At 41.5% G+C, this 13,829-nt stretch overlaps 1 protein-coding gene and 1 long non-coding RNA gene across 3 annotated transcripts in view; one reads left to right on the top strand and one right to left on the bottom strand.

Moving 5' to 3' along the window:
- The window catches only part of LOC119030009 (RIMS-binding protein 2-like), a 70,598-nt gene that overhangs the window by 44,779 nt on the left and 11,990 nt on the right, over positions 1–13,829 (top strand). The window contains exons 8-15 of one of the 2 annotated variants that reach the window (XM_037117303.1): positions 1,366–1,470; positions 5,709–5,913; positions 7,552–7,709; positions 7,820–7,899; positions 8,053–8,162; positions 10,675–11,493; positions 11,783–11,806; positions 12,897–13,048. In XM_037117303.1, the coding sequence (XP_036973198.1) occupies positions 1,366–1,470; positions 5,709–5,913; positions 7,552–7,709; positions 7,820–7,899; positions 8,053–8,162; positions 10,675–11,493; positions 11,783–11,806; positions 12,897–13,048 (1,653 nt within the window). The remainder of the gene's footprint in view (positions 1–1,365; positions 1,471–5,708; positions 5,914–7,551; positions 7,710–7,819; positions 7,900–8,052; positions 8,163–10,674; positions 11,494–11,782; positions 11,807–12,896; positions 13,049–13,829) is intronic. The other variant, XM_037117304.1, reaches the window with a different exon arrangement.
- On the bottom strand, positions 11,378–12,890 carry LOC119030012. Its single transcript, XR_005078149.1, has 3 exons — positions 12,290–12,890; positions 11,751–11,882; positions 11,378–11,510 (listed from the first exon to the last, which is right to left on the bottom strand). It is a non-coding gene; the product is annotated as an uncharacterized LOC119030012 (long non-coding RNA).

Raw genomic sequence — 13,829 nt, 5'->3', positions numbered from 1 at the left:
ATGCTACATAGTCATGACTCGGCTAATTTGGGAAAGGGTAGATTTGGGATCAGCGTGGGTGACCATGTGTGACAGCTTTGTCTGAGTCAGTGTGGAGTCGCAACTGATAGGTATATATACTATACAATTCAAATGATATAAAAAGCTCATACCTTATAGCACAGTTCATACTTCGGCAGTGAACCCAACACTTGACTCCTTGGGGTTGCAAAACCGGATTTTAAAGATGAATTTTGGGGGTATTTTGAGGGTATGGCCAGCAGACGGTAGCTTAGCTCACAAAATCTGTCTAGTAGCTCCAAGAATGTATGGCAAAACTGTTCCCAACCAAGAAATAGTCAGGCACATAACAATCTGTATATCCTCATGGTGACCTTATTTTACTCTTCGGGTTTTGTACAGATTAATGGTGCAATATGTAAGAATTTTAGTTTCAAACTTTCCAAAATTTGCAAAAAATATCAACAAAAAAGATTTGATGTTGTGTGAAAGGCATCTAGGTATTGTGTTGCAGATGTATCTTTATATAAGTAAGCATGCTAACCAACTAGCCCCAGGCCTGAAAACCTCTCCCAGAGGTCCAAAGAGGCAACACTCCCCTGGTTATCCAGCTAGCTGCACGGCTAACTGAGCCAACAGTGAGCAGCAGTTAGCGGTGTTACGCCAGTGTTATGCTGACCCTATTTGTTAAATTTGACAGGTGGCCAATTCTTATATATTTTACTTTTTTTTTTACAACAATATATAATTGAGCATCAGAGTTGGTGGTAGGCAAACTGTGTTGCCTTGGACTGAGACAAACACTGTTTCCCCTTTTTACAATCTTTATGCGAAGCTAAGTTAGCCGGCTGCGAGCAGTAGCATCATACTTGGCGTATAAAAATGACTCCTAGCATGAAAGCAAATCCAAATATGTGAAAATAGTACTTATTATTGTTTGGGGTAATCTATGAGGTTTGGGTTGATAATTAAATGTATATATATATATATATATATATATATATATATATATATATATATATATATATATATATATATATATATATATATATATATATAGTTGTATGCATTTCTTTCTCACAAACATCAGAATGCAGAGTTCCCTGCAGCTAATTGCCATTCAGGTGGATTGAGTTCAACTCATAAGCTTGTTGCCAGGGTGGTAGCCAGCCCACTGCAGAATACACCCTTCTTGCAGCTCCAGGGTTAGCAACAGCAATATCCTGACTGTTCGGGCTTTCGAGGTCTAGCTATATTGAATTTGTCACCATTGATGGAGAAAGATTGTGGGATACTGTCAAATCCATCTCTAAGTAACATCCTTCAACCTAACCACGTCCTCTCCCTCTCTCTGTTTCTCCCCAGCATATGCATGAGGCTGTAGAGCTGAAGCAGCAGCTGCAGATAGAGCATGAGCAAGCCTTGGTGGCCCTTCACATCAAGCAGAAGGAGATCAATCAACTGCAAAAGGTACGGACATATGGATAAAGCCAGAGTATATATTTGGTCTATGAAAGATTAATTTTTTTATACTTTTGACAAGATTGGTTTTGTGATTAGTGAAAAAACTCTGAGCTTCTTGTTTGGTGATTGATGTTTCAGTTGCCAGTTTTGCTGAATCACTGCGACTGTATCAGAAAATATAAACACCTCAGAAGCCCGTCCAGAAATCAGCGGATTTTCTTAAAAGTGCGCTATCAGCTCGCAACACCTTTCAGGTCGTTTGATAGTGTGATGAAGAGCTTGCCACTAAAAACGTTGCCTTTCTAGTTGTTGATAAATTTATACACCCTCTGAACATCTTTCAATGTGCTGATGGCACGTTTCACCTTTCAAAACTGAGATATGAATATTCACATATCACAAGGCTCACATGGATTTTAATAACATGCAGTTCAAGCCAAGTCTGGCCCAAATTTGAGCCTTATATCATTTAATCACTCAGCATTTTTTGATCCTACAGTTTTAATTGATTTACAAAGAATGTCATTTTAAACATTTAATTTGTTCCATTTTTGTCCTGTTCCACCATCATTAAGGATAAAACAAAAAAGCCAATTTAAAATCTTCTTGTAAATATTCTGAAAATACCCACTGGATAAGACCACTCAGTCTCTTTGATATGGCAATCAAAGAGCTTAACAGTGGATTCTTGCTCAGAAAACTGTGAGGTTTTTCAGTCTGCTGTCCTGTAATTGCATTGGAGTTTCTTCAAACAGAGGCAGTAAGTAATGCTTAACAGCCAAACAGACTCAAAGAGCTTTTTAATGTTGAGAACTGTGCTTTTACTTGAGCTATCAGCCAGTACTCAGACGCCAACATATCCCAAAATAAACTGTTCATCAGAGCTGTGCCATCAGGAGTACAGTAGGCATCTCTTCAACTACCCAGTGCTGTGATCAGCCAGTGAGGCCTCTGCCAGGGTATTGGCTTGACAGTGTGTCAGCTGTGTGCTGTCTATTCTACCTCATGGACTGTGATCACAGTGTCAGCTGTCATTGTGTGTTCCTGTGTGTTCTCTGCAAGCTCGGGTTCAAGCTGACCAAGAGCATGAGGGAAGCACTACACCTGTTAGAGGTACAACAACATGAACAAACACAGGTCTTTACCCAGTGTTGCCTTTCATGAATACGGTTTGGATCCGTTTCAAGCTGGGGGGAAAAAAATCCTCAGGATGTTTCATCTAGTGCTAGACAGATGGGCAATCAGGCCTGGAGCTACCATGGCCGACACCGAGGTCATGTCCGTGGTATTTGATTCTTTTCACTGGGCTTTTTAAATGTTTTGATATATTGTATATTTTCATAAAGCATACATTTGAAGTGACATATTGCTAAAATATTTTGTAATATGGGATATTTTGACAAATGTTTTCAATCATCATAATTGTGACATACATGTGAGGAGTTGCAATGTGTAGTATGGTCCTGTCATTCTCTCCATGGTTGACAGGGCTTCATACCATATGACTTGACCAGTTTCACCACAGGACCAAAAGCCGCAGCTGGGTCAAGAATGAGATCAGGTCTGAGCCCACAAACTACAGAAGCATAACGATTTGAAATGCGGCATGTCATGTTCAATTCAATTTGGAGTATAATAGTTACACTTAGAGTTACGCTTTACACTGCAGTAACACTGCAGTGTTTAATTAACAATCCACCTGCCTTGCTACAGTCACACTGTCTGTTACTGCTGTTACAGTGAAGATGATTTCAGTGCATTAGGAAACTGAACTGATTTATTTCAAAATTGGCCATATTCGTTTTATTTCTTCTCGAATTACAGCTCTAATTATGATAATTAGTTTGTTAATGATATGATCCTTGGCATGCTTTTATTACTGCGAGTGGTAAGCTAGTTCCCTCAGGATTCACTCACTAGGCCGGCTTTCTAAAGCAGATAAACACTTAGTTTGAACCTTCCTGTATGCTCACATTCAAAAACAAAGACTAAGGGTAAAAAAGACTGTATACTATGTGTGTGTGTGTGTGTGTGTGTGTGTGTGTGTGTGTGTGTGTGTGTGTGTGTGTGTGTGTATATATATATATATATATATATATATATATATATATAGTGCATTCCAATTTTTACACAATAGGCCTTTTTCACAGAACACATTTGTTATTGCAGACAAAGCACAAGTGTTTGATGAAATGAAATACATCTGCGTTCCGTTGGGCTTACTGGGACTGAGCCATTGTGAGCAAAAATGTGGTTCACCTTTGCTTTCCCTGCTGTGACAAGTCAAAAAGTAAATCGCTGTGCTGGGAAAAATCTGCCCATGGAATTAAAAAAGTAGTGTCCATTTAAAGAATCTTAAAAAAAACCATTTGTCTTCTCTCCTGCGTTCCCTTAATATTATACTTTTAAGTTTCAATATATTGTTTTTATGTCTTTTAGAGTACCCTTTTCCCCTTCTCTTCTACCAGTGTTTGTTTCAAAGTGATCTGCTGTTCCAAAAAAAGTGCTCCAATGAAGAAACATGCTAACAATCCCACAAAGCGACGAGTTACGTCTTTTAGATGCAAAAACCCAGACATTATTGTATGCAGAACCTAATGGATAACTCAGAGACTTAAAAACCTTCGATGCTTCTGGATCCACAAGAAACTTGTCAAGAAGTGTTCTGCAGGAGCATCGACAGGGTGCTGTCACTCAGGTGGTGTGGCATAAATTGAAAAAATTGAATTGAATTGAAATTTAAATTCCACTCAGAGTACTTCTGACTTCTGACTTTGTTTCTGCCCGGTAGTGAGCATGTGCTGTGATACTGTGTAGGTTCCTCAATACTCCACAGCAGTTTGTGACTCATACGTGAGAGACTGCCAAAACAAACAGTGGCTCAGCTTGTTTGCAGTTAAATTCTTACCTCTCCTCCTCTCCTCCTGTAAGTTTTCTGTAATGTTGTTGTACAAGATGTCATGGAATTTTTCCATCACTTCCCATTAATCCCGTTAATCCCATTAATCCTGCAGCCACACTGACCTTGAATACTTTCATAAATTTCCCTATGATCAAATCACAGACCTGCTGTGTTTCATCACAGCCTTTAAGATGCTTGTCACCGGCTCATCTTCTTGAAATTATTTTTCTCATTTCACTCTAAATCCTTTTGTCCTGACAATAGTGTGCGGACTCCTTTGAGTGGAGTGCAAGTGAGGTCATGTTATTATCCATCTGAAGCACTTTAATACGCTCTTACTGTGAGCAAGCAGCCCGAGTTTGGCTCACACAAACATCAAGAGTTCGGTGGGAGAAATGGAAACTCCGCTTTTAAGGAGTTACTTCTCTTCCTGCAAATCCATTGATTCAATTTATGGCCTCTGTCACAGGCCTGTTTCTCCACACTGAGGGGCGAACGCACTTCACCAGGATGGAAAACAATACTCCACTGTCTGTTTTCTGTGACCACACTCCTCAGTCATTCTGTGCTTGTCTTTTCAGTACCTTTTACTTTCATTTTGTAAGTGCTGGTGAATTACTGTTGTTTCACATCTATTTGCATTAATTGGTAGGGTATTTATTCATGTTTCGCTTCTTAATATGTTTTTTATTTGACATTTTCCATTCTCTTTACTTTCTTTCTGTTTCCCTCCTTTTTGTTTGCCTGAACAGAACAATAAGGACAAAATGTTTCAGGTATTTAATTTTTCTCCCTGATTAGTTTCACCTCCTGTCAGTCAACTGTGTGGATTTTCAGCCATTCACTAAAGCTTTTCGGAGCCTTTAGTGGGTATTTTGTGCAAATTGAGAATCCATATGTGCACTGAGTGAGATTGAGAAACCACAGCGCTCACTGTACACCCCATCCATCTTCCCTGACTCCCGATATCTATGATATGACGTCTGTACTGTAAGTTTGATAATCCTCTTTGCAGTACTTTGTTATCTGAGTGTTATATATCAGCTGCAGCAGTGCACTTCCATGCACTTTGATTAGACTGCAGTGGTTTTGATATAACATGCTGCTATATAAGCTCAAAAACTCTTTAGGGATCGCTTTCTAATTTGTTCTGTGGGTGATCGGCATTAATATATGAAACATGGGCTTTTCTTCAGGGAGTGTTATATCTGAACATTACATGTGATGAAATACACCCAATGCTTTTTGTGCGTTCCCTCGTTATTCACTCTTTACCTCCTACTCTTGACTTTTCTCTCCACTCCCTCCTCTCGGCCGTTACCACCCTCATCGTCTGTCAAAGGTCAAGGTTCGTGACCTGGAGCAGCAATGCAGGTCACAGAGTGAACACTACCAACAGCTGTCCAAAGAGCTGCTGAATTTCCGTTTGCAATCGGAGACTGCGGACATCCTGAAGATTAAGCCCACCTCCACATCCCAGAGCCCCCTCTCACAAGAGAAGAAACTCCCACAAGTCATCTTTGGATTAAAACCCCAGCCAGAGACAGGTGGGTCAGTGGTCCAAACTTCTGAGAAGTTCTGAACTTTGAAAATAAAGAAAATTAAATTGCAATTAATTTGTTAATGTTACTGTTACAGTATTAATAGTAATTGTGGTGGGAGTGTTTCTGTCGAGAGTTTATTACAATGAATTAATTACATTTTAATTACTTTACTCAGTGCTGATTGTGGTCTTAGTTAGTGTAACTGCATTCAAAAGAGTTGTATAAAGCTTTTTGTGGCACCAAAAGAAACTGTGTGAAATTTGATTATTTGCTTCAAGTAATTGAGTTACTTGAGTCCAAAAAAAAGGAAAAACAAAAAGAAAATCTAGTGGCTTAAAATTGGGAAGAAGTGGTGTGTTTTCCAGAAATCTGTCAGCTCAAGGCTACGTCAACTGCTACAGAGCATTTACACAACACACTGAAAGGTGTTTCCAGGATTTGAATGACAAGAAAGCTCAAAGGAAGCAATACGGTGACACAAGCTGTAATGATTAATAGATTAGTTGTTAATCGGCAACTTTTTCTATCATCAATTAACTGGCTTTTGTTCGTGTGTGTGTGTGTGTGTGTGTGTGTTTTAGTCAAAATGATATGTTTCCAGCTCCAGATTATTCTCTGGTTTCTTTACTCCTTTATGACAGTAAACTTGATATCATTAGATAAGACTTTAAGACTTTAAGAATGTCATCTTGAGCTATCGGGAACACTGACTGATATTTTCCCCCATTTCCTACTAACTGTTAAACTATTACTTGAGAAATTATAATCAACAGATTGATCAAGAATGAAAATAACCATTAGATGCATCCCTAAAAGTAAGACAGTATTTCTCAGAAAATCAGGGTGAAATGGACCACACCAGTGGGGTCCAACATGTACTCACTCTAGACGCTCTGAATCAAAGCATCCAGCCACTAAATTACATGTGATCAAAGGGCTTACGTATGAAACGAGAGTCTGAGTGACCTAATCCCCAGACAGCTCACATAGCAGCTGAATGAGCTCGCTCCTGACCAGAGGTACACACCATTAATGGCAATACTGGTTATTCATGATCAATATCTCCCCTAATTGATCACAGGCCTGATGTATGACATGAATGTGGTTTAACACATTAGTATTCTAACGAGACACAGTGCAACCTGCAGAGCCAGCAGATACAGCCATATCAGCGATGTAGATTTATACAGTCTGGCACTGACCAAAGGTCTTTGAAGTGCTGGAAATCCTGTTTTATCTTTCCCTGCACTTGAAACAGAGGGGGAACTTACTGATGCGTTTGTGCTAATGCATAATATTACTCACTCGCAAACCACAAGAACCCTCTGATACGGTGGATCCATGTTGTTGACTTTCTTTAATTTCCTCAAGGAATTCAGATGTTCGCCCTCTCCGAACTGCAGTTTTATACTCTGAATTTCTTGCATTTCCTTTCAAGGAAAAAGGAGGACGGGTGTGGTATTTAAGGACAGATGCATTGCAGATGTGAGGTGTTGATGGAGGTGGAATGGCCTTTGCCACGAACAGCATTTGCCGTACACTCGCTTCAACAGGAGATCAATATCTGTGCAATGAGCAGCAAATCGGTGCAGAAGGATTGACAGTTGCTCTTTATTTGCTATGGAAATCAATGTCTCCCAGGCGATGAGAGCGCGGCAAACACGCCGCTACTGATCTCCCAGTTCTTGCCCTGCACACCACAGACTGGAGACAGAGAAAGACCAGAACTGCTGTCTGTCAAATCCAGCACCGTGACAACGGACCGCCCCAGCAGCCCTCGACAGCTGACCCCCTCAGAGGTGTGTCTGACTGACGCCATACATTTCATCACATGTTTAACTCATCAAACATGCCCTGCTAACCCTTTGGTTGAATCTCAATTATGAGTTGTTCTGTTGTCACTGTATAGATGGAGGATGAGGCCAGCCCATCACCCAGGTCCAAGCCTCGCTACACAGGCCAGGTCCGCCTTTGCACTGCCCGCTACAGGTGAATGAGGAGTCTGAAATTAGAAGGCTGTTTTCACATTAATTACCGAAAAACCATGTCGGTGGAAGATTTTCTTTGTATGTCTAAATGAATGTTACATATATTTAAGTCACTGCTCTGGTGAAAATTAAAAGAGCATGTTTCTCCTTTCAGTTATAACCCATATGATGGACCAAATGAGCACCCTGAAGCAGAACTCCCCCTTGTGGCTGGAAAGTATCTGTACGTCTATGGAAACATGGATGACGATGGCTTCTATGAAGGTGAGAAATGAAACGAGACACTTAGACGACATGAAAAATGGTAAGAGCATTAAGCGGCAGGTAGTGAAATGACAAAAAACGCAGTCTAAACATTTTACAGTACAGCTGGAGTTGTCCTTTGTTGCTTTGCGCGTGTGTGATTTTGCCAGAGTCCTCATCTGCTGCTGTTGCAGAGAATGCTTGACAGTCACAACAAGCGTGTGCATCATCATGGAATGAATTAATCTCACAATGATGCAAACTGCCAAGAAGTGTGTGTGTCAGCTCACAGTTATCCCTGAGTGAATTTGTTCTATTTACAGAGCTCTATTTATCCTCTTAACATCCTTTTAAAGTGACCATGTTTGGGAAGCATTGACTGTACGTGTATAGTTGTGATGTAAAATAAGATGAATTATCAGCTGCCCACACAACAGCAACAGTTAGTCTGGTGTTACGAAAACCAACTTTGTTTCACTGTGATCATATTGCAGTTATTAGTCTTACATTGCCTTATATTCTAGATTTGTTACCTTCATGCATCCTTCAAACGGCTGTTAAAGTCTTTCTTGTGCTTGCTTTTAAGCAAGTGCACTCCAGCCAGATCAAGGGTTGTGTGCAGAATCCCCCACTCGTTCATTACTCCATACTTACTATCTAGGGAGACCTGTATAGAGGACTATATAGTGAATACATCAGTCAAATAGAAAAACACCACTTGCGTAATTTCTTTCCATTTAGCACATTGCATGATGGGTTTATAGTGCTTGGTTTGTGACCACTGTTTGTGCGCTACTTTTCATGATGCAGTGTTGGATATAATAAATCTCACTATACATATGGACAGCTATACTCACTATATAGTCCTTTATATAGTGGGCACAGTAGTAAGTGATTTTGGACACAGCCAAGAACTTAAGACACAAGGTTTTCAAACTGTTTTTGTCCACTGTGGCCACCAGAGTCAGCAACATATTAAAGTTCCTTGTTGCTGCTTTAATAAGTGGGCAAAACTGAAGAACTGCAACTGATGTGGCTGTTGAAAGAGGGAGCAGTCGGAAAGGAACTAACAAAATGCACCCAATTGTACAACGCTGCAGCGCGAAATCGTCTCTTGTGGATTGTCCCCACCAGCAGTAGTTGTGTGTCACAACTTTTCCTTAGACTTGAACTTGCTTTGATAAAGGCACAGAAGATTGAAAATAACTTTAAGCAAGATGGCACATGGTCTTTTTGGTGTTTTTAGGGTTTGTTGAGCTGTCTTTGGGGCTTGGGGGGGGCGTCTATAGAAACTCTGTGAAAACTGTGAAAGTTACAATGATTACAAATCAATGATTACAAATAGCGTGATAAGTCAAACACAAAGAAGCAGAACACTTGCCGGACCTTGTTTATAGCCAACAGAGTCACCGTGCTGACATTCAACCTGTTAATTACTCATTTTAAAGTCATTATTTCATGAGCAATGGTTACACTTTCTGGTTGCCCCTCTATTTTAGTCCACTCCATGTCAGTTCACCAGTGTCACCAAGAAAACTTCCCGTACACTTTTTATAAGTTGTGACTGGAGTGATTCTCTGTCTAATCTCTTCAGAATTATGGAGGCTTCTCCATCTGAGGCAGTCCTAATCCCCCTAGCTAGCAATCCTGCAGACGGCGCAGCCCGCTACAGATACCGTCGTACTCAGCTGCAGTGATTCATCAGCTGTGGGCGGTGAGATTGCATGGCATTGTGAAGGAGCCTTGTATTTACCACACAGGGGGGAGACTTGGGCCTCAGACCAAGCTGTTGTCAAGATGGGACCTTGGTCCCTTTTAGCTTGATGACTAATCCAGCGGGGCTCAGCTTAATCATCAGCACACATGCTCACCCGCACACACTTACGCAGACACACACACACACATACACACATGGTCTTAAGGTCTCCCAGGCCTTTGTGGAAAAAGGGATTGAAGGGCATGATGATAGGGAGCTTTTTTTGGACACAAACTTCTTCTCTTTGAGGGAAAAAAAACTACAGTGCAAATCTAAATTGTTTTTTATTTGTATTGACCGCAGCATCTACATGCTCAGGGGTATTCCTGGAAATGTTCAAAAGCAGCGAACTGCAGTTCAAGTTCTTGGAAATGTTGAAAAGGGGTGTTTGCTCAGGTCTGTGTTTACTGGAGAGAGTATAAAAGATAGCATCAGTACATCTTACATCTTAGGGAATAGTACATACTGTATGTTTACATATCTCCCACCTCTTACTCACTGACTCATCCCGTCCCTGCAGGGAAAATCTCACTGATGATTATGTGTCTACAAGTTACAGGTTTCCTTTTGTCCTTGTTTTGTAAGGAGGCATTAGTGGAGCCTAATTCCAGCTTTTGCAGAAGGTATAACAGAGGGACTATGTTGTTTTTGTATTCAGACAGTTGTTAAATGGTACATTTTTTTTTTAGGTCTGTTCATCAACATGATCATGAATGGGGCAAAAAGTTGAGGTATACATGTCCAACACCTGCCTCTTTACTTGTTTCTGTGTCACAGGGGAGCTGCTGGATGGCCAGCGAGGACTCGTTCCTTCCAACTTTGTGGAGTTTGTCCAGGACAAGGAAAAACCAGCGATACAGTTGGGGGACGGAGGGGAGGACCTTGGCCTGTTGGACCATAACCCCTTGGCCTTGACAGCAGTGGATGGAGGTACCTTGCAGGATGGCATCCTGGGCTCATCCAACGCCTTGGTTCCCTGTAGCAATGGGGCAGGGGGGCCCCTGGACCCTGAGGACCTGGCTGAAGACGTTGTGCCTTATCCGCGAAAGATCTCTTTGATCAAGCAGCTGGCACGGAGCGTCATTGTGGCCTGGGAGCCTCCACTAGTGCCTTTGGGCTGGGGGAACATCTCTGGCTACAACGTGTTAGTTGATGGGGAGCTTCGTGCCAGTATCGCGTACGGTGGCCGGACCAAGTGTTTGCTGGAGAAGCTGGACTTGGACGGCTGCGTTCACCGGGTCTCGGTGCAGTGTGTCACCGACCGAGGCTTATCAGACGAGCTGCGCTGCACCGTGCTGGTGGGAGCCAACGTGGTGGTGGCGCCGTGTGGTCTGCGGGTGGATGACATCCAGCGTGACACTGCCGAGCTCTCCTGGTTGCCTAGCAACAGTAACTATGGTCACACCGTATTCTTGGACGGGGCAGAGCACGCAGTGGTAAAGCCAGGAAGGTATAGACTTCGCTTCCTCAACCTGAAGCCCCTGACCGTGTACAAAGTGACAGTGGTGGCTCAGCCGCACCAGGTGCCATGGCAGCTGCCGCTGGAGCAGAGGGAGAGGAAAGAAGCTGGTGTGGAGTTCTGCACTCAGGCTGCAGGTCAGCAAAGATCATTTCTATACAAAGAGAGACACTTTCAATAATGTATGCATGGCAGACGATCGTCAGCAGTTAATTATTCTTGTTTTTTACTCGTTTTAAACAATCTTGTACTCAGTAGAAAGGACAGATGGAGATAACAGACTGCTACTCCTCTGTTTATTTCTGCTTACTGTTAGCCAGCTCTAACATGATGCAAAATCAATTTTTAGCTTATTTCACTGTGCTGTAAAGGAGACAGTACAGCATTGCCTTACCATGCCATTGTTGTGTATTGTATTTTGTCCAGGTCCAACACCATATTGCAGAACAGGTCAGAATGAAGCATCGGTCCTGGGCTGTGTTTCCCATATTTTATCTGAGCACCAAATGATTTTTCTTCTATAAAACTAAAACAATAGGCAGTGATGACATTAGTGCTATGGCACTTCTGGATGAGGGTGTTAGGAGGTCATGAAACTGAGAATGATTTTGACATTTTGTTTAATATGAGTAAACAATGAAGGGATTTGGGCAAAATGGCATTTTTTTTTTTATGGAAAAATGTTTGTCTGCTACAAACAATGTTGTCATTCACGGATCTGTTGAAATTTTTTAAATGTTTTGTTTTTCAAAACCAAATTTAAATGCAATTTTGTCCAAGTTTGCTTACTGCACTGAGCACATCGCTAATTAGAGAACACATCACAAGATACGATCAGTTATTCTGATGAGTCATTTCCTCGGCCTATAGCCTCGCCTGTAGTAAGCAGTGCTATATAAAGCAGTGCCGCTCCACTGCTCACTCACAAATTACCGTTTTGTGTGAGTTGCCTCTGTTTGGATGCAGTTGTGCATGTTTTTATCCAGTGATCCAGGAGAGTGGAAAACAAACAGTGGGCTGTAGTTAGTCTCTCTGGATTGTGTCCTGCATGCGGAGACAACAGTGCTTCTCTCAAGAGGCCTGGAGGCCTACATTGTTTCATTTTGCCTTCATGTCTTCTCCTCTCGTAAAGAGTAGTAGAGAGGAATACACACTGATAATACAGTACTGAAAAAGCTGCACTAAGTCGATTTAATTTCAACTCAGTGTGATTATGGAGTATCTTCTGTTAGCCAGTGTTAGTGTCATTCCATTATAACTTAGCATACACTTAAATGACATTTTATAAACACAGCACGACTTCTGAATGTCCCCCTCTAGCAATGGCACATTATCAAAAAATCACAAATGAATGTTGTTTCCTGAATCCTCCCACAACCTCACCCCCTCTCTTGTATGTGAGCATTTCTTTGCATGGTTGTGTGTGCGCCAGTTTGTACCAGTCGATGAATGCTTCACTCCCTCTCCACTCGTTTGTATTGTATATTGGTGATATTGAAACAATCAGTTGTTACATGTTATCTGTCCTCTCACCTCCCAGGACCTCCCCTGCCTCCCCAGGACGTACAGGTGCTCTGTGGGCAGGCTCCAGGGGTACTACAGGTCCACTGGAAGCCCCCCATCCTTTCTCCCACGGGCACGTCCAACGGGGCGAATGTCGTTGGCTACGCAGTCTGCACTAAAGGACAGAGGGTGAGTTAGCCAGTGTTAGTTAGACTGTAGACACCGGTCAACTTTGACTGTTCTCGCTCCCTCTAGTGGTGATCAACAGTTTACTTCCATGTTAATAGTTTTAGCCTCAATTGTAGTGTAAATATGTCATCCATGATTACTAAAGAGCTACATGACTAGTTGGCCAAAAAGGATCCAAAATACACATCAAGGTGTTTATTTTAGCTCATATTTAAGCTCTGGACGGACAAACAATGTGTCTTGATGTAAATAACAAGCAGTGGAAGCTTCATGGTGACATAAAGTATGTTAGTTATATTCTTGTGCTCTGGGCAATTTCAGTAGCACTTACATGCACCAAAAGTTTCCAGTTTAATTCCTTTTGAAATTCTCAAGCATCATTCATATATCATTCATAGCCTGATTTCTAAATTGTCTCAAAACATGTCGCAAATGGATCTTTTATGACTGCTGACAGAATTTTCTGACTCACGGAGTGATAAAAGAGATAATTCTCTGTGTGACTGCTGTGACTCTAATATGTCAAACAAATGAAACTAGAATTTTGAACTGGGCTTGATCCAGTGTTCAGAATTCTGTTCACGAAAAGTATGCAAATTGGCGAGGTCTCATTACCCTATTTGCATATTTAGACATAAAATCTTGATGTCAGTAATTCACTAAAGAAGTCTCAATATGACATCTGTTATTTTTCTTACCCTATTGACCTTTAACGTCTCCCCTAAAGGCTTATAGGCTTCCTTCATGATTAGAGCGACTTTGCACAGTATCTTATTACAGA

The sequence above is a fragment of the Acanthopagrus latus genome, chromosome 12 (genome assembly GCF_904848185.1).
Source record: "Acanthopagrus latus isolate v.2019 chromosome 12, fAcaLat1.1, whole genome shotgun sequence".
NCBI lineage: Eukaryota > Metazoa > Chordata > Actinopteri > Spariformes > Sparidae > Acanthopagrus > Acanthopagrus latus.
This window is presented reverse-complemented; position numbering and strand designations above follow the sequence as displayed.